Raw genomic sequence first — 21,716 nt, forward strand, 5'->3', positions numbered from 1 at the left:
GATAGCTAACTAAAAACAAAACACTTCAACCTCTCCGAACAAAGCAGTCATCTATGCAACATGCAGAACTCAACCCCAGAACCCCCAGCGCCAATGCTTCGCCAACCACCACAGCCCCTAGCCCGCGTCCTCGCCGTAGACGAAATCATCCCCACGGTCCAACGCGTCCTCGCAACCCAACGCGCCGCCCGCGAACACGCAGCCGCGACCATCACGCCTTCCGAGGCAACCTTCGCCAACACCATCGCCCCCCTCCTGCGCGCCGATGACGAGACGCAGGGCGAGACAGGGTCATTCAGCGTGCCCCGCTTCTCTGGCCCAGACAAGGCTACGCGCGAGGCCGTGGAGGAAGGTATGAGGCTCTGGTCTGCGTCTACGGCGGAGAGGTTGCGGATGAAGGGGGTATATGAGCTTGTGAACGCCGTCAGGGAGAGGGATGAGAAGGGGCTTGGGGATGAGGAAAGGAGAGTTGTGAGGGATTTGTGGTTGGATTATCGTGGGGCTGGGCATGGGGTTTTGGATGGGAAGGGGATTGAGGTGTATTTGGAACGGAGGGAGAGGATTGAGGAGTTGAAGAGGGCGTTTAGGAAGAATTTGTATGATGGTAGTGGAGGTCTGTGGTTCACGGAGATGGAGTTGGAGGGTGTGCCGAGAGCAGAGATGGAAAGATGGAAGGTTGGGCTGGACGATGTGCCTGAGGAAAGAGGTAAGAGGTTTATTACGCTGGAGAGGGCGGATTATGACGCTGTGCTGCGGTATGCGCGTGACCCGGAGACGAGGAGGCGGGTGTATGTTGCGTTTGATAATCGGTTTCCCGAAAACGTGCCACTGTTCAAGGAGATGCTTATCCTCAGAGACGAGAACGCGAGAATTTTAGGGTACGGCAGCCACGCGGACTTCCGGATCGAGCGGAGGGTCGCGCCGTCGACTGAGTGGGTTGAGGGGTTCTTGGGACGGTTGAGCAAGGGGTTGGAGCCTAGGGGAAGGGAAGAGATGGCGAGGGTTGCGGAGAGGAAGAGAGTTGATCTGGGGATTAGAGGGGATACTGTTGGTGGGGAGAAGGAAAGCGAGGAAGGGAAGATTCTGCCGTGGGATTTTGAGTATTATACAAGGCTTCTCGAAGAGGAGGCGGACGTTGACCAGGAGATGATTTCCGAATATTTCCCCCTGAACCACACGTTATCGGCCATGTTGGGTTTGTTCTCCGACTTTCTGGGTCTTGAGTTCGAACCTGTGCCGAAGAGAGATCTAGTTGGGAAGATCTGGGATGAGGAGGTACAAGTTTGGGCTGTCTGGGAGGGGAGAGGGGAAAGAAAGGGGGGATTTGTGGGATACCTGTACGCCGACGTTCTCTGGCGAGAAGGGAAATACCGGACGGCTTGCAATGTCAACCTGCAATGCGTGCGTTGCCGAGACTTCTTTCCCGTCGGGTTCCATCAAGAAGATTTACTTACTCGTTTACAGGGTTACTTGAAGGAGGATGGGACCAGAGTCTACCCTGCCACGGTGCTCATGTGTGCCTTTCAGCCCCCTACAGCCGCGTCTTGTGCGCTGTTGAAGCATCGCGAGGTCGTGACCTTGTTCCACGGTATGTACTCCTGGATCGCGACCCCCTTTTCGTCGTCCTCTATCGTTCATGTTCCTCTCCGGGAGTGATTCATCATGCCTCTTTCCCGTGTTCACACGACTGACTGGATGTTGTTCCACGCAGAACTGGGCCACGGACTTCACGACCTTCTATCCCGCACAAAGCACACCCGCTTCCATGGAACGCGCGTGGCTCCCGACTTTGGCGAGGCGCCGAGCACGATGCTGGAGAAGTGGTGCTGGATGCCGGATGAGCTCGTCAAGATGGGCCGGCACTACACGCGCGTCGAGCTGGCGTACATGACAAAGTGGAAGGAGGACCATGCGTATGGCCAAGAGCCTCCGCCGGAAACACTTCCAAAGGAGTTAGTGGACAATTTGGTCAAGAGTCGAGAACTGAATCGGGGACTATGGTTCCTCAGGCAGCTGTACGCTTCGTCTTTCGCCTCTTTGCTAGGTTATTGGTTAAGTGACAGACGGCTAACGCTGGGCAGGGTGTTCGCCACGTTTGATATGAGGGTGAACAATCAAGAGTCAACTGAGGCGCTGAGGGAGCTGGACGAAGTGAAGCTTTACAACGACCTTCAGGACTCTATGACGCTCAAGCCTAATCCGGATAAGAGAGGCTACGGGCTGGTTCACTCTACACATCTCATTGAGCTTTACGATGCGGGCTACTACGCCTACATGAGGTACGTTTCCCATGCTGAACGAAGTGTTTCTATAATCTCCTCGGGACTTCACGGGAAGCTGAGAGCCTCTACCAATAATCCAAGCTCCGGTATTACACTTTCTGAGAGCAGTGCTGACTTTTCTCAACCAAAGCGCCCAAATATTCGCGGCCTCCTTCTTCGAGTCGTGCTTCGCTAAGGACCCCCGTAATCCCGAGGCGTGGGACCGGTACCGACGAGGAATTCTCGAGTACGGCGGTAGCAGGGACGAGACGGAGATGATGACAGAATTCCTGGGTCGGGAGCCCGGGTCGGATGCGTTATTGAGAAGTCTCGGGTCGTTGGAGAGTGATAAGAGTGGTGTTGATGATGTTGGACCAACGACGGCATCGATTTGAGACCATTTGCGACTCGTCGTGTGGAAGAACAATCTTTGCTATTACTGTGAGACAAGGTCTTGGTCGTGAGATACGACGGTAGTTGGGAAAATGATCGATGGATCGAAGTGCGGCTGAAGTTGCCTCGACTCAGACTTACACTCGAACCGAGCAGCTCAGCTGATCAACGCGTCCTGCGCCTGCTCAGGTACCGCCGATCCGAAACAGTCTCAATAGACCCTGTTGTCTCTTTTCAACAGTGTTCGGTTCGAGTAGGGACCAAGAATGAGCAAATCAGGTATCGGATACACAGTGTTGCGCAGCAGCCCCTTTTCTGGGGTAATGGGAAACTGAGACCGCAACTCAACATGAGACTTGACAGCGTTACCTTTGTGATTGACTTCATCTAGCAAGACACCGCTCGTGCAATCTCACTTCGGCTTCGCAGTTCCCAGCTGTGTTTCTGGTCTATAATCCCACGATGGCTTCATGTTCAGCTGGTGTTGCCGGGTCTCATTCGTTGGCATCTGTCCAAGTTGATTGTGCCACCTTTACCAAAGACGGCTGCAATTGGCTTAGACTGGGATCAGCGAGATCTCTCGACCTATCTTGCATCTTAGATTCAATGCTGGATAAATAGCCCTCCACATCTCGTTTGATATTGCGCTCAATCACCATTGAATCATCAACAACTCAACAGATACAATCCCGTCATCAAGATGAAGTATATCACAATTGCCATCATAGGTCTCATCTCCTTCGTTAATGCTCAGAGATGCAACAACGATAACTGCGCCCGTGCCGTAACTGGCACCAGGGCCGGTATCCCCGTGGACATCTCATCCCGCCGCTCAGACTGTTCCTCTTACATGCAGACCACCGTCATCCCGGACACACTGTAAGTGCCATTTTCCCAATCCACTATGAGACCGCGGACATGGCTCTAACATGGCCCAACAGCACTTCAACCGTCACCACCACAGTTTACACCGACAACATCCCTCCAACTCCCACCACCACCTTCTCCCAGTCTACAACCCGCGCCCCAGTCACGCAGTCTCCAACCTCAGTCCCCTCCTACGCATCATCCTGCGCCGGACTCAGCGCCTACTCCTCCGCCTGCAGCTGCTGGTCCATCACGCCCTCCGTAACAACCCTCCCGGCGCCAGTCACCACCGTCACAGCAACCCAATACGCCAACCCGGGCTGCCGCGGCGCCCGCGACTGCCCCTTTGACGGCGTGAACGTCTACCGGTGCGGCGGCGGCGGCGGCGGAGCGCCGGCCACCTTTTGCACCTGTCTTCGCGAGGCGGGAGGGAACAACAACGGAGGGGGTCGAAGGCAGGTCTGCGTCGAGAAGAAGGAGTGCACCGAGGCCAGGACATGTACCTCGTCGAGTGGTTGCAACACGGACGAAGCGTGCGTGTGGAATTACTGCTGTAATCCTCAGCGACGGAGGATTTGTCTCAAATATGCTCCCTTGGCGTGTGGTAATCCGACGTCGCCTGAGAATATCTTTGAGGAGCGGCGGGAGGCGGTCGAGGGTGGAGGCAATGGAATGGTGTGAGCTTGGTCGATGACGCTTTGGGTGTCCTCAAGGTCTTGAAGCGACTGGATGAGATTCATCGGGGTTGTACGAGGGAATTGCTTGGACAGGCAATAAGACGAGGTATCGAAAAGCAAGAAGCAGGCGGATCTGAGCTCTCGTAACGCTCGTTGGGTAGTCCCGGGAGCAAGACAATGGCAAATCTCATCCCCTTCGCTTCCCATTCCAAACTCCAAACTTCGACTCAACTGATGCCCTCACTTACCCTTCCACCTCACCCGACTAGCATACTGCGCAAACCTCACAACCTCCTCCTGCTCAAGAAGCAACTCAACAGTATAATACTGCCTCGCAAGCTCCTCGTGCCCCGCAAACCGATGCACAAAAGAATGACACAGCCGACACAACCACGCGACATTATTCAGCTCCTCCTCGCGGTGCCATCCGCGCTTGACAACCTTATCGTGCACCATGCGCGGAATGAGATGATGATACGTCAACCCGATCCAGTCCCGTCCGCACAGCTCGCACCCCTCCACAGAATCCCGCGTCGACCGCGGCGGAGGCGGCGGCGCGACGAGGGCGGATATGTACTCCGTCAACACGGGCGCTAAAAACTCGTGAGCGCCTTGTTTCGCCGGGTCGACGATGTGGTAGGCCGCCAGGGAGTCGGCGACGTCTGAGGATAAGGTGGGTAAGAGGTCCGCTACGTCGGCGCCGGTTAGGGATAGGGGGAAGCGGGATTGTTGGAGGGACGGATCGGCTGTGTGGGTTGCGTGGGATAGGAATTTGAGGTCTGGGGGGAAGGAGTCAAAGGTTTCGGAGGCGAGGTAAGATGTGAAGTCGATCATGTCGTCTGCGTCCACCTGGGTGTTTTCATCTTCGTCACCGACGCTAGTGATGGCCGATGAGGCATCGTGTTGAGATTTGGGTGGCCGGCGGGGGTTTGTCTTTTTAGAGCGGCGTTTTGGTTTTGGTGCTGGTTTTGTCACGCGTTCTACGACGGCGGCTGAGAGGCAATCTCGTAATGTTTCAAATTGGAGTGTTTCTTCATCGGGATTTCTCATCTTGTCATGTGTGGTGGTGAGTTTCGACTCTGTGAGATGAGATTTCTCTCGTGAGGCGTGTGAGTGAGACGAGGTGAGAAGGCGTGAATCGATGACGTTGAGTCGACGTTGATTCTCGGTGGTCACCTCACGATCCGTTCGAACGGAAGGCGACATTTAGGGCGCTTTAGCGCGTCTTTGCGGGGAGCGGGGGCCCCGGGTATAAGTGCCCCGTCCTCTCCCCCGCGTTTTTGGTGACGGAAGTCGCTATGATCGAGAGGCGTTCGGACGACATTTCTCTCACCTACCTTAACTATCGCGACTTCATTTTGCGAATTCTTTATAGAGGATTCATCTCATACTGACCGGCAACAGAATCTTGACTTTGACACTGGTGAATCTAGGCCACTGAGCAACATGGCGCAGGACAAGCCCAAGACGGTCATCGCCTTTGACCTATACGGCACTCTCCTATCAACCGAATCCATCGCAAAGCAACTCGCAGAGCTCTATGGCGACGAAGACGAAGCCAAGACTCTCGCGGCACAGTGGCGACGGTACCAACTCGAGTACACTTGGCGCATAAACAGCATGGGTTCGTACCGCAGTGCGAGTCTCGCAAGGCAAAAAGTACCTAGTAGCCGACTGAGACGATGAGACACATTTAGGCACATACCGTCCATTTTCCGAAATCACACGCGCAGCACTAAAGCACGCCGTCGCGGAGAGGAAAAAGTCGCCTCTCTCAAAGGAGGACGAAGACCGTCTGATGGAAGCCTATAACGGTCTTCAAGCCTTTCCGGACATAGAGCCGGCGATGCGCATCGTCGAAGGGGACGACTCCATCGACGCATATGTATTCTCCAACGGGACGGATGACATGGTCGGCGCGTCCATTAGGACCTGCCCCGAAATCAACCAACGTAAGAGCCGCATCTTTGGGCCCGAGAAGTTGGTGACTGTTGAGGGGGCGGGGTGCTTCAAGCCCGCTCCGGCAACGTACCGGCACTTTGCGGAGACGGTGGGTATGACCGGTAGAGAGGGCGACATTTGGCTAGTTAGTTCAAATCCGTTTGATGCGCTTGGTGCGAGAGCGGTCGGGTGGCGGTCTGCGTGGATCGACCGGGCCGGGACGGGGTGGGTTGATGCATTGGGCAGCCTTATCGACACCGAGCCAACGATTGTGGCCCGAGGGGTTGATGAAGCTCTGCAAAGAATCGCGGAGCTCTCAAAGTAGTGTTGTAAAAAGCAATCGCTTCGAGTTGTAGATCTGGCAAGGTTTTTACTTGCCGCCTCGGTGTCGCTTTGCAAGATGGAAAGGAGGATTCACTTCAAGCATCATGCTGGACTCCATGTATCCACATCACGTTGGCAACGGTCTCTGAGCTTATTTCAAGCCGGGGACAGTGCTAGTCCTTTTCCCCGAACTTTCAACACTGGGATAGATCACCATGACGACATTGATGTCATTCAAACTGGGAACTTGTGCTCCATGGGCCTTTCGCATCAAGATCCCTATAGCACGCAAGCTGATTCACAAAACGAAACCATCGAACAAGTCTCATCCTCCGGCTGCAACTGCAATGCGCGTTTCCAGAGCTAATGATGACGACGGGTGCGAGAAGGATGCCACGTAGACGACAAGCTTAAAAGCTTAGTGCCTGTTCGGCATGTTATGCCGGAGTCGGGTCTTGACCCTTGAAGCCTTGAACGTGGACGAGATGGGCAAGGTTGACAGTCATTTCGGCTAGTTTTGCCGCATCGGGTGGAAAGCGTGCGCTGATGTAGTTGTACTCTGTGTCTTCCACGACGAAGCTGTAATGAATGTTTAGCAAATGTGGTTGCTTCCGCCGATGGGGGGCACACGAACGGTCGGTTGGGCACCCAGCTGCTCTTGAACTGACTGGGATCTTTCACCGCTTTGCGCATCTGATACAATAAGCACCTGAGCAAGTCGAGTTCCTTGATCCGAACCGTCTGCTTACCGAATCCTCGACGTTCTCCGTGCCCGCACCATACGTCTTGTAGTAATCGCCCAGAAACAGCCTGGTTCCCTGGTACGCCAGCGACTCGAAGCATCCGGGCAAGGCCGTCGTCGTACAATGGTACAAGACACTGTTGCCGTCCTGACCCTTGGTGTTGCAGAGCACCAGCGGGCCGTGGCAGATAGCCGAGACAATCTTCTTGCCCGGCTTTTTGGTCTGGGGAAAGTAGTCGGCCAGTAGCTTTTGAGCAGTGGTCGAGTCCATGAGCTGCCTGACTTCCTTATCGTGACCGCCAGGAATATGCACAATGTCGAAATCATCGAGCGTAAAGCCCGGGGAAGTCCAGGACAAGGGGTCCTGCATTTCGGCGGATTTGACCATAGCATCATAGAGCTTTTTCGTGGAGGCCGCGGCGCCCTGTTGGACGGGTAGCAGGTCAACTCTATTCCATCGCCAGATTGCTGGGCCTCGGCGGGTGGGGGGAAGGCGGGATATTGGTCAAGGGAGGAATTTGCAAGCGCTCGACGTGCAATTGCGTTGACGTTTAAAAACAATGACGTTGTCAACATGTTGAGAAAGGGGATCTTCGTACAAGAAGCTTCTGGGAGAGGCCCTCGAGCATCCGGGCATCGCAGCGGGGCATTGAACCCGTTTCGGTTGTAAAGTTTACGTCGAATCCTGCATCTTTGAAGGCCTGGTAGGGGACTGCAACCTCTGCGAAGCAAGAAGGGAGAGATTAGCTTTGCGGTTCGTAACTCAGATCCCGTAGAGTAAGGGTTTTTGCCATGTTTGGACGATTGGAGCTGGTGCGGGGCCAGAGGATTAGGGGGGACGGAGATGGAGTCTGACAAGGACCGGGACGAAGTCGGGGACTTGGCGTTGAGGGGATGGGCGGGATAGGATGCGTGGACGAGCGGAAGGATGATGGAGATCACCTACCTGTGGGATCATGGCCGTAGTCGGCCATGATGATGAGGACTTTGACCATATTGGTGACCCTTGAAGATGTGTTACCGGCGGCGATGGATGAAGTCGAACAAGGCGTAGAGCAATGATGATGGTACGAATTGGAAGAGACGACACGACACGGTTCACGTTGAAGGATCTGAATCGTCTGAAGTTGGCTGACAGGGAGAGACGTAGGAGTGATCAACGCGGGGGTGGCAGATCACCGTGGCCGACGAATTGTACCGTACGGCACACACGGATACTGGTTGGTGCCGCGTCGCCGGAACAAGCGAGACAAGTTGACATCATCGTTGAACTCTGACCGTTTGAACGGCAAGTCAGTCGTCAGTCGTCAGCGCCTTCATCTGCACCTTTGCTGCCCAGGAGCCTTTGGCTTGCATTCCGAGGCTGCATGGCCGACATGCCTTTGCTGACTCGCTGGGATTGTTGGTTGCTGTATCCGTAAACAAGATTCATCTCGTAGACATATGTTTCTAATTCGATGCTGCGTCTCAGGCGAGATGAAGAAATGAAGAAAAGGCTCGAAATTGACGGACGGACTGAAAGGACTGTGCTTCATGTCCATGATGCGTCCGTGAACAAGTTCCGGTTCAAACGTTGGACATTTGACATTGGATGAGCGGACCCTGAAGCGACCCGACATGAGGCAGGCACGCAGGGTGGCAGGCCCAGGGGCGGGCAAGGGCAGGCAAGCAAGGAAGGTACCCAAAATGTCCGTGTACCCGGTTCCTGCCCCTAATTTCTATCCGTCAGGTAACTGAGGTGCAGCGCTAACTCAACGGGGACCCGTCAAAAGCGGGACCCGACTCGACGTCATCTCTGCCAGACTTTTTCCGTCTCTTCCCCCTTACCTTCCGTTTACCTGATACGTTGACTTGATACTTACCTTAACCTCAAGGCTCAAACTTCTGTTAATCTTTCTCCCCGTCAGCCCGAGTCTGCCTTGTGTACTCTGTCTGTTACTTTTACGGCCTGGATGTGCCGTTGCACGGATATCAGTCTTATCCTTGCTTACCTTCTGGATACACTGTACGGAGTACATGCATGCAGTTACATTTATCTACACTCATTCTGCCCGTACCTCGCAGTAGACCAGTCACAATGCGGCCACCAAGATGCAGACTACCCCAGTGCCAAGCGGCTGACGCGAACCTTGACATTCATTCTGACATTTCTGCACGACTAATGGACATCATTCCGCACACAATTAGCTAGATACCTCACTGATACACAGCAGGCAGCTCACCAGCTACAGCTCCACGGATATTCAAGCTTTCACCCGTCTCCATAACGCATGACATCGTGGCCCTCCTTGGCCCCATCAGTACCGGCACCAAGCCCACTCCCACCCGCACATCCTGCCCTTCCCATCCAGCTGGCCCCGCCGGTCTACGCAACCACGCCAACTTAGTCTCCCCGGACTCGCTCCCCGGATAGGAAGAAGCAGGCGCAAACGCGCTCTCAAGTCTCTCTCGTCTAATTACACAATCCCCTACCTACTTGGTGCCCTTGTCCTCTCCCATGTACCAAACCCTTGCTGCCAGACTCCCGGTAGCTCGGAAACTCATGGCTCGCCTAGATAAGGCCACTATGACCCGCCGTTGCGGACAGTGACGACAGTCTGGGCCCTTCGTTTCTTCATATATACCTCCCCTTCCTGCCACGCCAAGTCTTCGTGCCTGTTCTCGTTCCCGTCACTCTTCACTGACACGGCACACCATCCACCCAACCATCCCATCTCCTACTCACGCTCACGCTCACATCCACGCCCACGACGATGAATCTCTCACCCAATAAGACGATGCCTGCCAGCAATCTTCTCTCGGAGCAGGTCCAGCTAGGAGGCACTTATGTTGACACCGTTGTCGAGATATCTGAAGAGCTGTTTCACATGAAGGAGCTTCTACCGCTAGTCAAGCTCTTGACCCTCGTCTACAAGATGCGCTCACCAACCCCCGATGAAGAACATCGCATGAACACCCTTTTGCGGACACTATCAGGCGACAACCTCAACAAGACAACAACGGACCGACACCCCGAAGGATTCACCAGAGACGAGATCGTCAAATCATTCAGCAGGTTCCTGAGCCCAGTTCTCAATGGCCTGACCGGTCTTGGTGACTTCGAGCAAGCCGTAGGCGCCGGCGAAGACCCTGACTCGTTCCGCCAGTTCTGGGCTCTCGACGACAGGAATCTGCTCTCCGATGCTGCTTCAGGCAGAGGCCCCCTCGCCGCAAGCACAGAACCCATCATCCCTTTCCTCGAGACCTTTGTCAAGGACCGCAGCAGGCGCGTAGCCTTGACCCAAGATCACGGCGCCCTTGTACTGGTCCCCAACCAAACGAGGCCAGGTGACGAGGTCTGGATGATGTCACACGCGTCGTCCTTGGTCGTCGTGCGCAGACTCGACCAGCCTGAGGACTCGACGACGGACCTGAGCGTCCTCGGCGATGCTTACAGCCATGGGTTTGTCAAGGGGAAACCGCCACGGGGCTGCAAGCGCCAGGCCTACGACGACTTGGAGTTCTTGACATCGTCCGTTGCTGTTGGCCTTGCCGGCGGCGTGCCGAGGTAGAGAAGGTCATTCATTGAGCTATCTCATTTCACAGCGATTTGCTCACTCACGCCGGTCTTGGTGGGCACGCGAGCGCAGAAGCAACGCAACATTTCGTTGTGCAATCTCTCAGCATCAGCCACTTGGTCCGAAAGATAGTCACGCCTCGTTCTGCGCCATAGGCTGATGGGAATCCTCCCGCATGCCCTTGCTGCCGAGGCTTGATCGGATCGCAACATGTGTACTTAGGTACACCAATAAGCCCGCGAAGGAAAAGTTGCTCGATACATTATTCAGCGCCAGGGTCAATTACGCAGACTCGAAAGGCAGCGTTTTACAACATCATTTCATTTGTTGCCCTGAAGGATGCAGCACACCATTTACCCCGTGCTTTTACCTTACTCGGCATTGTATTCTGGAGACGGGAGTTTGGGAAACTGGGAATCACGGGATTGGGAAAGGGGAAAAAAGGCACCACAGTACAACACTGGCGTATCATGGAATTCTCTTCAAAAGAAAATTGGGATTTGCATTCTGACAATCATCACTGTAGAGGCATTAATAAATACCCAACTTGATTTGTTTATTACAATCTTACTTTGACGAGACGGTGAATTTGAAGCAATCTGATGCAATCTCGTCTATCGCGAACCTACTCATTCATGTGTTAAGATCATTGTGGAAGGTGGCCTAATTTCCCGGGGTGATTAACTGACAACCCGTCAGGGCCTCAACGGGGCCCCTGAATCCCGAATCCCCCTTCAGCCATCCGTATCCTACGGTGTGGTCCATAGAGCTCTAGCGAACCTTAATTAAATACCTAGCTTGCAACGAATCAGGAGAGAAAAGACGTAGGTTTCCGGACGGAGGGTCGGATACGGAGTCCGTGCTTACGCGGGAGCCTTAATCGGCGCGGACTTCATTCGCTGACGGTGCCGTTTTCACTGCATCTCAAAATATCTCTGCTTGAATACTCGGGTGAACTTCTTTCAAAAAGTTTAAAAGTTCAATTCAGCCGCCCGTCGCACACGGACACCGTTGGAGATTGCAACCTGTGCCACGCGACGACGGTGTCGACAAGTTGGAGGCGTTTTTGGGGGCTACTAGCACGTGCCCGTTGCTTGGACAAATTTGCATCGCGACAGTTGGTACCAGGTGGATCCGGCGTGGCTTACACTCCCGAGACATCCACCGGCTGGTGACATATCTCATATTCAACATCGAGTCGCACAACATGGACGGAGTCTTGGCTTACATCCTGAGATCCCTCACGGCGGCCATCCTGGTCGCCGCCGTGGGATCGGTGTTGTACTTCGTTAAGCTTTTGAGGATGCATCGAGGCAAGATGGACGAGCTGAGGAAACAGGGACTAGTGAGTTCTCCTCCCTCTCATGACGCCTCATAACCTTATGAGCATGAGACTGGCTGTAACCAACAACACGCATCCAAACTAACAACAATACCCAGCCAATCGTCCCCCACACCTTCCTCTTCGGCAACCTCCTCGAGGCCAAGAAAGCATTCGACACCCTCCCGCCCGGCGTCCACGCAAGCTACGCCCTCGCCCGCCTAGGCGAGCTCCACGGCAAAAATGGCGCCTACTACATCGACACCTGGCCCATGGCCGACCCGATGCTCGTCGTCACGGACCCGGACATGGCCCACCAGACAGTCTACCACCCCGTTGCCGGCTCCCAGAAACCCCCCATGCTCGTCGGCTGGTTCCACCCCATCACCGGCGGGCCGAGCCAGTTCGACACAAACGGCCGGCCGTGGAAGAACCTCCACGCCCTCTTCAGCCCCAGCTTCAGCAACCAGAATATTACTGCTGCTGTGCCCATCATCCTCGGCAACATCGCCACCTTCACCGACCGCTTGCGCGCAAGGGTCTCCTCCTCCTCCTCCTCCGAGGGCAAGGGCGAGGGTGGTGGCGAGGGAGACATGTTCAGGCTAGAACCCCTAATGCTAGACCTCATCACAGACGTCATCGGCGAAGTCCTCCTCAACGTCCGCCTCAAAACCCAGAAACAGCAACACCCCCTCGCCGAAGCAATGAAAGGCCAGCTCCGCCTCAAATTCACCTCCCACAAGCCCGAAAACCTCCTCGTCCCAATCGACCCGTTCCTCCTCTTCCGCACCTGGAACGGAGGCCGCGTCCTCGACAACCACATCAAACACCAACTCAATGCCCGCTTCGCCACCCTCCTCCAAAACATAGCCCACAACCGCGACAAGTCTGAAAACTTCCAATCCGTCCTCGACAGCGCCCTCGAGAACTGGCTCGCGCAGCCCGGCAACGCGGGGCGTGGAGAGCTAGACGCGGCCTACCTCTCCCTCATGACGCGCAACATGCGCATGTTCTTCTTCGCGGGCTACGACTCCTCCGCCGCGACGATAGTCTACTGCCTGCACAACATCGCCTCTCGCCCCGCCGTCCTCGCCCGCGTCCGCGCAGAACACGACGCCGTCCTTGGCACCGACGTTTCTGCGGCACCAGCCAAAATCGCGGAGAACCCGGCCCTGCTTAACGCCTTACCATACACAAACGCCTGTATCAAGGAATCCCTGCGCCTCTTCCCGCCCGCGGGCGGCATCCGGCAGGGCTGCGCGGATCTGGTCCTGCACGATGCCGAGGGTAATGCCTACCCGACGGACGGTATCGCCGTTAACATGCTGCACTGGGCCATTGGTCGGAACCCCCGGTACTGGCCCCGGGCGGACGAGTTCCTGCCTGAAAGGTGGCTCGCAACGGATCCGAAGGATGAGCTGTACCCGCCCAAGGGCGGCTGGCGGATCTTCGAGTACGGCCCGCGGTTGTGTGTGGGCCAGCAGCTTGTCATGACGGAGGCGAGGGCCGTGCTGGCGTGCGTGGTGCGGGATTTTGATATCCGGGATTGTTATAGCGAGATTGACAGTGGCAAGAAGATGGATACGAGCGGGTTGGGCGGGCAGAGGGTTTTCATGGTGGAGGCGGGCGCTGCGCATCCTACGGATGGGTATCCTTGTAGGGTATCTTTGAGCGGGTATGGGAAGTGAGAGGTCTTAGCCGGGTCCCTGCCTAGATTCAAGTGCAATCTTTTGTGATGTCTACGTGCTGGTGTATGCTTTGGTTCATGATAAGTCGGTTCTCTCAGAATAGATAACGTTCGAAGAGGTGTAAGGTAGCCCATAGTTGATTGACGAGAATCGATTTACGGTAAGAGGGTTGAATTCGCGAAGATGAGGAAGCTTCTTGATGTCAGCAAGCAGAATGATAACATCACGCTGTCCTTAGCTGCATCGCCTCTCAACAGTTCGGCCCCATGGACATCATGTATGCTTTCTGTGCTCGGCGCAACCCAACTCGACCCCTACCACAGTAGGCACTTTTAGATGGTAAGAAAAGTTGAGACGTAAGCATCATAAAACAAGTGTAATGCTGTTCAGTTATAAATGTCTTCAAATAATAGCGAGAGTTATATATAATGAAGCCGTAGCTCGTAAACATTGGGACCTCTCTTCCATCCCATCTTTTCCCCCTTTTGGTGTCGTCTGATCCAACCAGGAACGCCGTGATCCGTGTGGTATATGAGATGAAAAGTATACAAGAATGCAATCAGACGTCGTGCGTCTGGGCAAGAAACGAAAGAAAAGGAAATCCGAAAATCAGAAGGGTATATCCATTCACCTTTTTTTCAACCGTCCTCTCTTGACTCCCGCAAGTTTAAGAAGTACGGAACCGAGTCGATCATTGGCTCCTCTTGCGCTTCCTCTCCCACGAGTTTTCCCCGCTACCCGCACCAACAATATCCGACTCTTCAATCTCGATCCTCGGTGGCATAGCCGCCAAAATCGGTGGGCTGCTGGGTCCGAGACTGTCATCGCTGTCCTGCCTCCTGTGTCCCAGAAGTGCCTGCCTGTCTCCCCCACGACCGTGCGCCGCCTCTTCCTCGTCCATCTCCGGTACAGCGACGAGAACATGCGAGCTGCCCCAGCTCGGCGCGCGGCCCACGCTCTCTCGCGTGACGACCTTTCCGTTCGCCATGGACCCGCTGCCGACGTAGCTGTCGCTGCGGCCGAGGGGATCCGCGCCGGGGCTGCTGTTGTTCGCCCAACCGAACTCGTTGTTCATGGCGCGCTCTACCATGTACCTGTCGAACTGCGTGTCTCTTTCGTTGTTATACTGCGAGGGTATGCGCTGGAGTGAGGTCGCTTCGGATTCCTGCTGCTGCTGTGCCATCTGTGGTGTTTCCTGTTTTTGAGTCGATGACTTTGTGGGTGATGTCGATATCCGGCGGAGGGAGCGGTCTGCGAGACTGAGGCCGCCGATGGAGAGGCGTCCGTTATAGTAGGTCTCGCCTTCGAGGTCGTTGAAACCGTAGGGCTTGTGGTTTACGGGGTAGTGGTAGTCGTCGTACTTGGCGAGTCGGCGGTAAGTCTGGATCGAGTAGATACCCGGGATGGCAACCAGAACGCTATGTGATGTCAGTTGTGTATTTAAGGCAGTGATCATTAACAGCGTGGCTTACAGGAAAAAACAGTCCAAGCCGAGACCGACGACTGAGTAGTGGCTATCCTTTCTCTGCACAAAGACGACGACATCGAGGGCCAAAACGGCCAGGGAGCAGACGATCTTCAAGATGTGGGTGAAAAGCATGGTCCAGGGTGTCAAGGTTTCGGAGGCGAGCTTTGAGATTTCGTAAAATGTGGAAAATAGGCAGACGAGGGAGAAGACCAGGTTGACAGATTCCCATCTACACACGGTCAGTACACAGAATTGACGACGAACATAATCCCGGTTCTGACTTACACGACCTCGACCATGGGAAACATCTCCTTTGTTTCCTCCTCAGTTTCCCAGTTCCTTAGTGTATCGGACAGACGCCAAGAGAAAAGGGCGACAACGACGAGGCAGACGAGTAACTGAAGGATCCAAAGAGGCACAAGCAGCGCCATGCGCCATCTTGACCTGTCGAACTGAGCTTGTTGGCGATGTAGAACCATTGTTGCGGTTTGTTGTTTGTGGTAAGGATGATGTTCCTCGGAGGCTTTCGACTCGGGTGGCCGCAGTTGATGTTGTTGTTCGAGACTGAGGGAGACTAGTCTCGACTCGAGGCGATCACAGGGAATTATAAGCTGAAGGTCTAAGACAGAATGAAAAACATAACAATGACGACAGGGGTAGTTAGTCGGAACCGGGCCCGAGAAGCGCGGAGAGGGAGGCTGTGGTGAGGCGATCCAGCTGGCAGTTGGTTGCTTGGTTCGAGTGTGTCTGCAATTGCTATATATAAAACCACCTCTTCCAGAGAGCCGGGACGTCTGAAATGAGCAAAGAGGAACCCTCCGCCAGGCTGCAGTTTATCGAGGTACACTAGGCCCTGTCCAGAAAATATCGCTCCAGTCACAACTTACTTCTGCCCTAGACGGATGGGCTGGGCACCAGGGCAGTTGGGAGCCGCTCTGCCGCAGGTCGAAAGCGGTAAAGCGTACTCTGGATACAGCCACGATGGTATCATTGGACAGACTCTTCAGGTTCCCGCAGTGAGCTGCCACTGCTGCCCCTTGTCAGCCAAGCCCAGCTCCCGGGCGTGATGGATACTTTCCTTTGGGGAAGGACTCAAGGAGTCTGGGCAGTGAGAACGGTGGGAGCAACGGGGGTCCTCCGCTAGTCATCGTTGGATTGTTGGAGCCTGGCAGCTAAGCTAGGGGGATCTCGAGGTCTCGGGCCATGGAGGAGACTAACGCCTTGCCGCGAGGACAGTCACCACCCCTACGCCTGCGCGGCTCCCTTCCGTGGAATACCACGCAAGGGCGAGTAGTTTGTCAAATGGGGGAATGCTGCCATCCCACTACTGAGTGTGAGGCATCGGATGGCGTTTGCGGCTGAGTCCAGGGCCATGTGATCAATATCACTCGGTCAGGCAAGCGGCCCTGACCATCAGTTCATGTTCATCTCATCTCCCGCCGACTGGGCAATAACGGGCAGCATATTACTGCCAGGGACGCTGTGCTGACAGCATAGCAGACAACCGCAGAGTGGGCAACAAGCGCGGTACCTCGCTTAGATGGCTGCAGAGGACCTTTGGTCCAGGGGATCGATCCGCAGTGCCAATAAGTGCGCACCCTTCAACTTCACAGCCTGGTTCATATCAAACGAAACAGGAAACGCGAAATCCAGAGTTGCGGCTCTCTCTCGCAAGGTGGAGGGTCGGGCAGATCAAAGGTTGGCTCCGACTTCATCTCGCTACGCGCTTGTCGTCCTCCTTCAGGATCGGCTGTCGATGGGCATGAGACGCGCTTGTGGTGGCTGCGCAGGCAAAATCAACTAAAACCGGTCCACTTGTGAGATTCCCCGCCCAGCCTATTGGAAATTGTGTCATTTTGCGGCACAGGCAGACACATTTATTCGTCTTTGGGGGCGCTGGTTTGCCGAGCAGAATCATCGAGGGCTGTAACTAGTGAATGTCGGAGCGGGGAGGGGTTTCCAATGACTGGCTGGTCCAACGGCCAAACGTGGGTGACTGGGCCGGTCTTGTTTGTCTGCTTGATGATGTGGTGAACTCTCCTTGGCTCTTCTAAGCTCTGGTCTCCTCCCCCAAGAAACCAATGGCATTTTCAGCAGGGCTGACAGGGTGGGGAGTGATGTTGAAAGCGGCCTAGTTCGAGGCTAATTCGAGCGTCTCATTGCTGACGCCAGGGACGAGAGACATCTTCCGGTCCCTGCTTTCTAGCGCAATCTGTTCTTCGCTTATGCTGGCCTTGCATGCGACGTTGAGGCTGTGATCCATCAAGGCTGCAGATCTCCATGAGAAATTTGCGCGAGGTTTCCTCGACGAGGACTGTAGATGGGAAAGGTGAGATGCAATGGCGAGGTCGGATTGTGTACGACGAGCTTAATTGAGGTTGGGCCTGTCCCTAATCCACTTGGTTGCATTGAATGTGACTCTGAGGCCCGACACGGCAACACCACGGAACAAGTACCCATTGCTTCTGCCGTTGGTGCAATAGTGTGGCATAGTAGGGCAGGGAGTTCGGAAGATTGTTGTTGATTTGTCTGCAGTCGCGGCCATCGGCTACCAGACGGTTTTGGTCAAAAGAAACGACCAAGACATGGTGGAGTTGAGTGCGGAATTGGAAGACAGTGGAAGAAACAGTCGAGTTGACGCCTGAGGTGACAAGAGGTGGCTGTGCACTGTGCTGACCATCGTGCCTTCCAGTTCCCAAGCCATGGAAACTGGAAAGTGGGTCGCTACCTTGTTGCTTCTGTCTCTCGTCTGTGCCTTCCATCTCTGTTTCGCCTTTTTTCTTACCTCTTCAACCTTAAATGTTTTCCTTTAGACGACCCAAACAATGTCCCAAATGGAACACTCAATGTCAATGCTCTCGTTCGCTGATCAAATGAGAGGACATCATCTGAACGCCTGTGACGGTGGAAGAGCGACGTGGAAGCATGAAAGATCGCCATAGAGCATCAAGCACGCCGTTATTAGAACATCGACCGACCGGCATGACTTGACGAGCAGCCAAGTCAAGCAGTCAGTTTCAGACGATACCTCACTCGTCAAAGGCCAAAGGCACGAATGGGACGCCTGGCCATATCATGGCAGCCATCCTTGCTATCCGCTCGTCACGTCACGTTCACGTCAAAGACGTCAGCTCGTCAAGAAGCAGTATCATCGATAGTTGACTTTCGTCGGATCGCCCTCCATTAGCCGACAAATCTGAAGTTGCCAGTGACCCAGATGCCCGGAATGTAACGTCCTTGGCTGCACCACGCCTCCGAAAAATCGCCCCAACACCAACGAAACATCATCTACAAACACTAATGAGCCCCCAAACGATTCTGACCGCTTGTTATCGACCTTTGACCATTGCGTATAGGCGGTGTGGAGCGGCCCTGTCTGCAGTCACCAAAACGGCTCCAACAGACCAGAGACTCGGGTCAGTGTCAACGTGCAGCGAATACACTCAGCCTCCGCTGGAAAAAACAAAGAACCCATGGAACATCCAGAAACAGGCAGTCGCATTACCGAACCCCGTCCTCGACACAGCATCCATAGGCCATGGCTATTCAGCGGAGCAGCTGTATCAAAGCAGCAAGAAAGCCCGCTTCGCAAGATGAAGCGTGGCTGAGCGACCAGACGAAAAACCGGGCCCCCAGTTCCTCGCTGCTCGTAGAGTCGTGGAGACAGGCCGTTGTGCCCACTGCCCCAGGCGTCTGAAGCGAACTGCGCATGCCCCTCTCAGGGCGCACCCCTGCCGCCGCCCACATGGAGTGGGTTTGGCACGTTTAAGCTTACAGCCAAGTTCTGGTCTTTCTCGAGCCTGGGTCTTCCCAAGTGCCCAGCAAGCAGAAAATAGCAACCGTCGTCGGGCCACTTCCTCTTTCCGGTCATGTTCGAGAGGCTGATCACCTGCCGAGTCAGTTTGACGTGATGGATGGTGAGTGACAGTTCGGCTGGCGCATTGATTGACAGACATCAGACATAATGCTGCTCAGGCAAGCGCGGAAAGGAGGAAGTGCATGAGGTACTGTCAGAGAGATTTCTGTGAGAAGAAAAGGCCGACAGCCAGCGATAACCGCATAGCGGCGTACTACTGACTGCCAAGTTATATTCAGAATTATCTGCCACAGAAGGCGGGGGAATATTGTCTGTCACCCATTCCGTTGATTCCGGTCCCAAAAAAAATTCAAAGTAAAGCCAAAATCGTTGTTTGATTTGCCATGATGCCTATATCGCCCTGTAACCCTCCATCCCGGTATTTTCGCCAGATTACGAGTTTACGGACGTGTTTAATAATATTGTGTTGTTCGTGTTGCAGTTCGTGATAGTGTCCAGCGGTCTATATTGCTCAAATTCCCCTCTTCAAGTCGAGTTGGTTTGAACCGTTTAGAGACCGGCTTCCTTGTTGGCCTGGTAGACGCCGGCGGTGTTGAAGGGAACGATGTTGCCGTTGGCGTCCGTCATGGCGGCCTCGTTGACGGGAACGGTGGAAGCAGCCTGGCGCTTCTCGACCACTGGGCTCATGTTAGTATACGCCATGTTCATCCATGATATCCAAGTCGAGATGCCAACGTACTCTCGGTAGGAGCGGCAGCAACGAAGGCAGCGGCAACGGCGAAAAGAGTGAAAACGGAGTACTTCATTTTGACGGTTGGTTGGAAAGGTTGGTTGAATCGAACGAGTGGTCGGCCGGCGACGAGCAGATCAGTTGTACAAGAAGAGAAGGTTGGTAAAAGTCAAGTACGTTGAGAGAGTGTTGGTTGACTAGCAATATCAAGAGAAACAGAACACGGCAAGGAGACGGACGTATTTGTATGTTATCGACAAAGCCCACATACCTTACCTTAGCCCCCCGTCCCCCTCAGGGGGTCCCTCTGTGCCAAGTATCACCATCGACATCACACATCAGACAAGGACGCTATAGACGAGGACATCGATAGCCGCACGGCTACACGGCCACACACACGCAGATCTGCCATCCAAATTCTGACTGGAACTTTACAGTCCTGTCGCTCCCGCACCATCAAAGTTGAGACTAAGCGGTCAGGGCTTCCCAACGCCCGGTTCCATCCCTGGCCGTGGTCGCCGCGACCTCCCCCACCTCCTCTCGACTTGACATGGCCCTGGTCCACGAAGGAGGCAACCGCGAGCTCTTCCAGACGGGGCCAAGTTCGATGTGGATGGAAAAGAAGGGACTTCCCGGCGTGTCAGCCGCACTAACAGGAACGATGCCAAGACCTGGAACAAGAGAGTTAAACTGGTAAAGAAAACCATGGGACAGTGACAAGGAGCTGACTGGCTGGCCCATCCCCATCTTCTGAAGACTCCTCTTGCTCCTCCTCTTGCTCCTCCTCTGTTCCCGCCTCTTCCTTCTTCCCCAGCCCGTCCGCCTGGTTTCTGCTTCAAGCCCACGTCAGGGAAGTGGATAGATCGGCATCTTTTTGGGGTGAGGTTTGATCGCGGGAGTAAAGGGCGTCCAGAGGGGACGATGGGGCAACGTCTGAAACTGGGCTGTGACGAAGAAGCCGCGTAGCAGTGGCCCCACTAGTCAAAATGAGTGCCGTTGTCACAGAAGCCCATCTCTCGCAAGCCGCAACCCCTGCTGCCCAAGGCTAAGACGAACGAAGATCAGACAGCAAGACGCTCGCTTTCAGCAAGTTCCGGTAGCAAAGTCAGCAGGGGAAGGCGGGGGTTATGGTCCATGGGAAAGGGACGCGGGCGACGCTACCCCGGCCGCTGCATGTTGCCAAGTCTTCACCCCGGTGTACCTTATTCGTGAAGCTTGGCTTTGAGGTTGATCAGTGGGAATGGTGCGCAGCCGGGACGTGGGTTTGGTCCAGACTTTTCGTCCTTGCGAGAGGGAAGAGAAACAGACCGGTTCCAGGGACGGCTCACTCTTCGACAGCGGAATGACGGGATGAAGAAGGCGTTCGGACCAGTGTCATTCCTGTTCAGGGGGGGTTTCGAAACTGGCTGACCCTTGCTCCGTCGACGTCAGGGAGAGTTTGATGCGGGAAAATCATTAGAGCGGCCCGTTGATATTTTTAGCGTCTGCTTCCTCATCGACACAAGAACTCGGCGTGCCAGCTTAGCTCATCCAGAGGACAGGAGGTGTGGCTTATTCTTTGTGGCTCACATGATGTGGCGCAGGCGCACTGAGCCCGCGTCAGTCACTGCACAGCACCGCACAACTGAGCTGTGCAAATTATGCCCAGTGACATTGCACGACATAACTGCCCCATAACTGCACAACCGCCGGGGCCAAATCGCGGGGTTCCGTTATCTGAAGTGGGGTTTAACACGGTACGTAGCGCCGATCAGCACCTTGAGCAATGCTCGAAGGCAGGCAGCCCCTCCCCAGGCCGAGCTGACCTGACTTGGAGGAAGCTCTCCTCGCCATCCTCATCTCATTCTACTCCAATTTCGTACTCGAATACTGCAAAACTCGTCCATCTCCGCGTCCCCTGCTAAACCTCGTGCAGTCGCCAGCCTGAGAT

General features: G+C 54.8%; 9 protein-coding genes across 9 annotated transcripts; 5 read left to right on the forward strand and 4 right to left on the reverse strand.

Moving 5' to 3' along the window:
- Positions 1 to 93: 93 nt before the first annotated feature.
- BDP81DRAFT_459474 (peptidase family M3) lies at positions 94 to 2,656 on the forward strand (the record flags this gene model as incomplete). Its single annotated transcript, XM_060593544.1, has 5 exons — positions 94 to 1,401; positions 1,465 to 1,588; positions 1,712 to 2,015; positions 2,082 to 2,279; positions 2,413 to 2,656. The coding sequence occupies 5 exons, from the start codon at positions 94 to 96 to the stop codon at positions 2,654 to 2,656; spliced, it is 2,178 nt and encodes a 725-aa protein (XP_060447467.1).
- A 698-nt stretch (positions 2,657 to 3,354) lies between these two features.
- On the forward strand, positions 3,355 to 3,824 carry BDP81DRAFT_305189 (uncharacterized protein; the record flags this gene model as incomplete). Its single annotated transcript, XM_060583155.1, has 2 exons — positions 3,355 to 3,533; positions 3,596 to 3,824. Coding segments are annotated over 2 exons (408 nt in total), but the record flags the coding sequence as incomplete, so codon positions are not given.
- Positions 3,825 to 4,438: 614 nt separating this feature from the next.
- On the reverse strand, positions 4,439 to 5,248 carry BDP81DRAFT_315159 (YisB protein; the record flags this gene model as incomplete). The annotated part of the gene is made up of 1 exon (XM_060584066.1): positions 4,439 to 5,248. One exon carries the CDS (start codon positions 5,246 to 5,248, stop codon positions 4,439 to 4,441), a length of 810 nt encoding a protein of 269 aa, XP_060447469.1.
- Positions 5,249 to 5,644: 396 nt separating this feature from the next.
- BDP81DRAFT_447775 (haloacid dehalogenase) lies at positions 5,645 to 6,464 on the forward strand (the record flags this gene model as incomplete). The annotated part of the gene is made up of 2 exons (XM_060592219.1): positions 5,645 to 5,822; positions 5,896 to 6,464. 2 exons carry the CDS (start codon positions 5,645 to 5,647, stop codon positions 6,462 to 6,464), a joined length of 747 nt encoding a protein of 248 aa, XP_060447470.1.
- Positions 6,465 to 6,900: 436 nt separating this feature from the next.
- On the reverse strand, positions 6,901 to 8,179 carry BDP81DRAFT_315276 (ThiJ/PfpI family protein; the record flags this gene model as incomplete). The annotated part of the gene is made up of 5 exons (XM_060584076.1): positions 6,901 to 7,042; positions 7,092 to 7,156; positions 7,213 to 7,629; positions 7,805 to 7,926; positions 8,152 to 8,179. 5 exons carry the CDS (start codon positions 8,177 to 8,179, stop codon positions 6,901 to 6,903), a joined length of 774 nt encoding a protein of 257 aa, XP_060447471.1.
- A 1,359-nt stretch (positions 8,180 to 9,538) lies between these two features.
- BDP81DRAFT_192905 (uncharacterized protein) lies at positions 9,539 to 10,846 on the forward strand. Its single transcript, XM_060582437.1, has one exon. The coding sequence runs from the start codon at positions 9,959 to 9,961 to the stop codon at positions 10,754 to 10,756; it is 798 nt and encodes a 265-aa protein (XP_060447472.1). The 5' UTR covers positions 9,539 to 9,958; the 3' UTR covers positions 10,757 to 10,846.
- A 1,123-nt stretch (positions 10,847 to 11,969) lies between these two features.
- BDP81DRAFT_314687 (cytochrome P450) lies at positions 11,970 to 13,771 on the forward strand (the record flags this gene model as incomplete). Its single annotated transcript, XM_060584019.1, has 2 exons — positions 11,970 to 12,107; positions 12,203 to 13,771. The coding sequence occupies 2 exons, from the start codon at positions 11,970 to 11,972 to the stop codon at positions 13,769 to 13,771; spliced, it is 1,707 nt and encodes a 568-aa protein (XP_060447473.1).
- Positions 13,772 to 14,128: 357 nt separating this feature from the next.
- On the reverse strand, positions 14,129 to 15,948 carry BDP81DRAFT_370529 (uncharacterized protein). The gene is made up of 3 exons (XM_060586612.1): positions 15,525 to 15,948; positions 15,244 to 15,468; positions 14,129 to 15,189 (listed from the first exon to the last, which is right to left on the reverse strand). The coding sequence occupies exons 1-3, from the start codon at positions 15,716 to 15,718 to the stop codon at positions 14,463 to 14,465; spliced, it is 1,146 nt and encodes a 381-aa protein (XP_060447474.1). The 5' UTR covers positions 15,719 to 15,948; the 3' UTR covers positions 14,129 to 14,462.
- A 3,657-nt stretch (positions 15,949 to 19,605) lies between these two features.
- On the reverse strand, positions 19,606 to 19,862 carry BDP81DRAFT_314572 (uncharacterized protein; the record flags this gene model as incomplete). Its single annotated transcript, XM_060584009.1, has 2 exons — positions 19,606 to 19,733; positions 19,796 to 19,862. 2 exons carry the CDS (start codon positions 19,860 to 19,862, stop codon positions 19,606 to 19,608), a joined length of 195 nt encoding a protein of 64 aa, XP_060447475.1.
- Positions 19,863 to 21,716: the final 1,854 nt, after the last annotated feature.

Source organism: Colletotrichum phormii (genome assembly GCF_030913505.1).
Source record: "Colletotrichum phormii strain CBS 102054 chromosome Unknown BDP81scaffold_6, whole genome shotgun sequence".
Taxonomy (NCBI): Eukaryota; Fungi; Ascomycota; class Sordariomycetes; order Glomerellales; family Glomerellaceae; genus Colletotrichum; species Colletotrichum phormii.

Coding starts and splice junctions, on each gene's coding strand:
- BDP81DRAFT_192905 (XM_060582437.1), top strand. CDS start 9,959: ATGAATCTCTCACCCAATAAGACGATGCCTGCCAGCAATCTTCTCTCG.
- BDP81DRAFT_370529 (XM_060586612.1), bottom strand. CDS start 15,718: ATGGTTCTACATCGCCAACAAGCTCAGTTCGACAGGTCAAGATGGCGC. Junction 15,469..15,524: donor TTTCCCATGGTCGAGGTCGT/GTAAGTCAGAAC, acceptor GACCGTGTGTAG/ATGGGAATCTGTCAACCTGG. Junction 15,190..15,243: donor GGCTTGGACTGTTTTTTCCT/GTAAGCCACGCT, acceptor GACATCACATAG/CGTTCTGGTTGCCATCCCGG.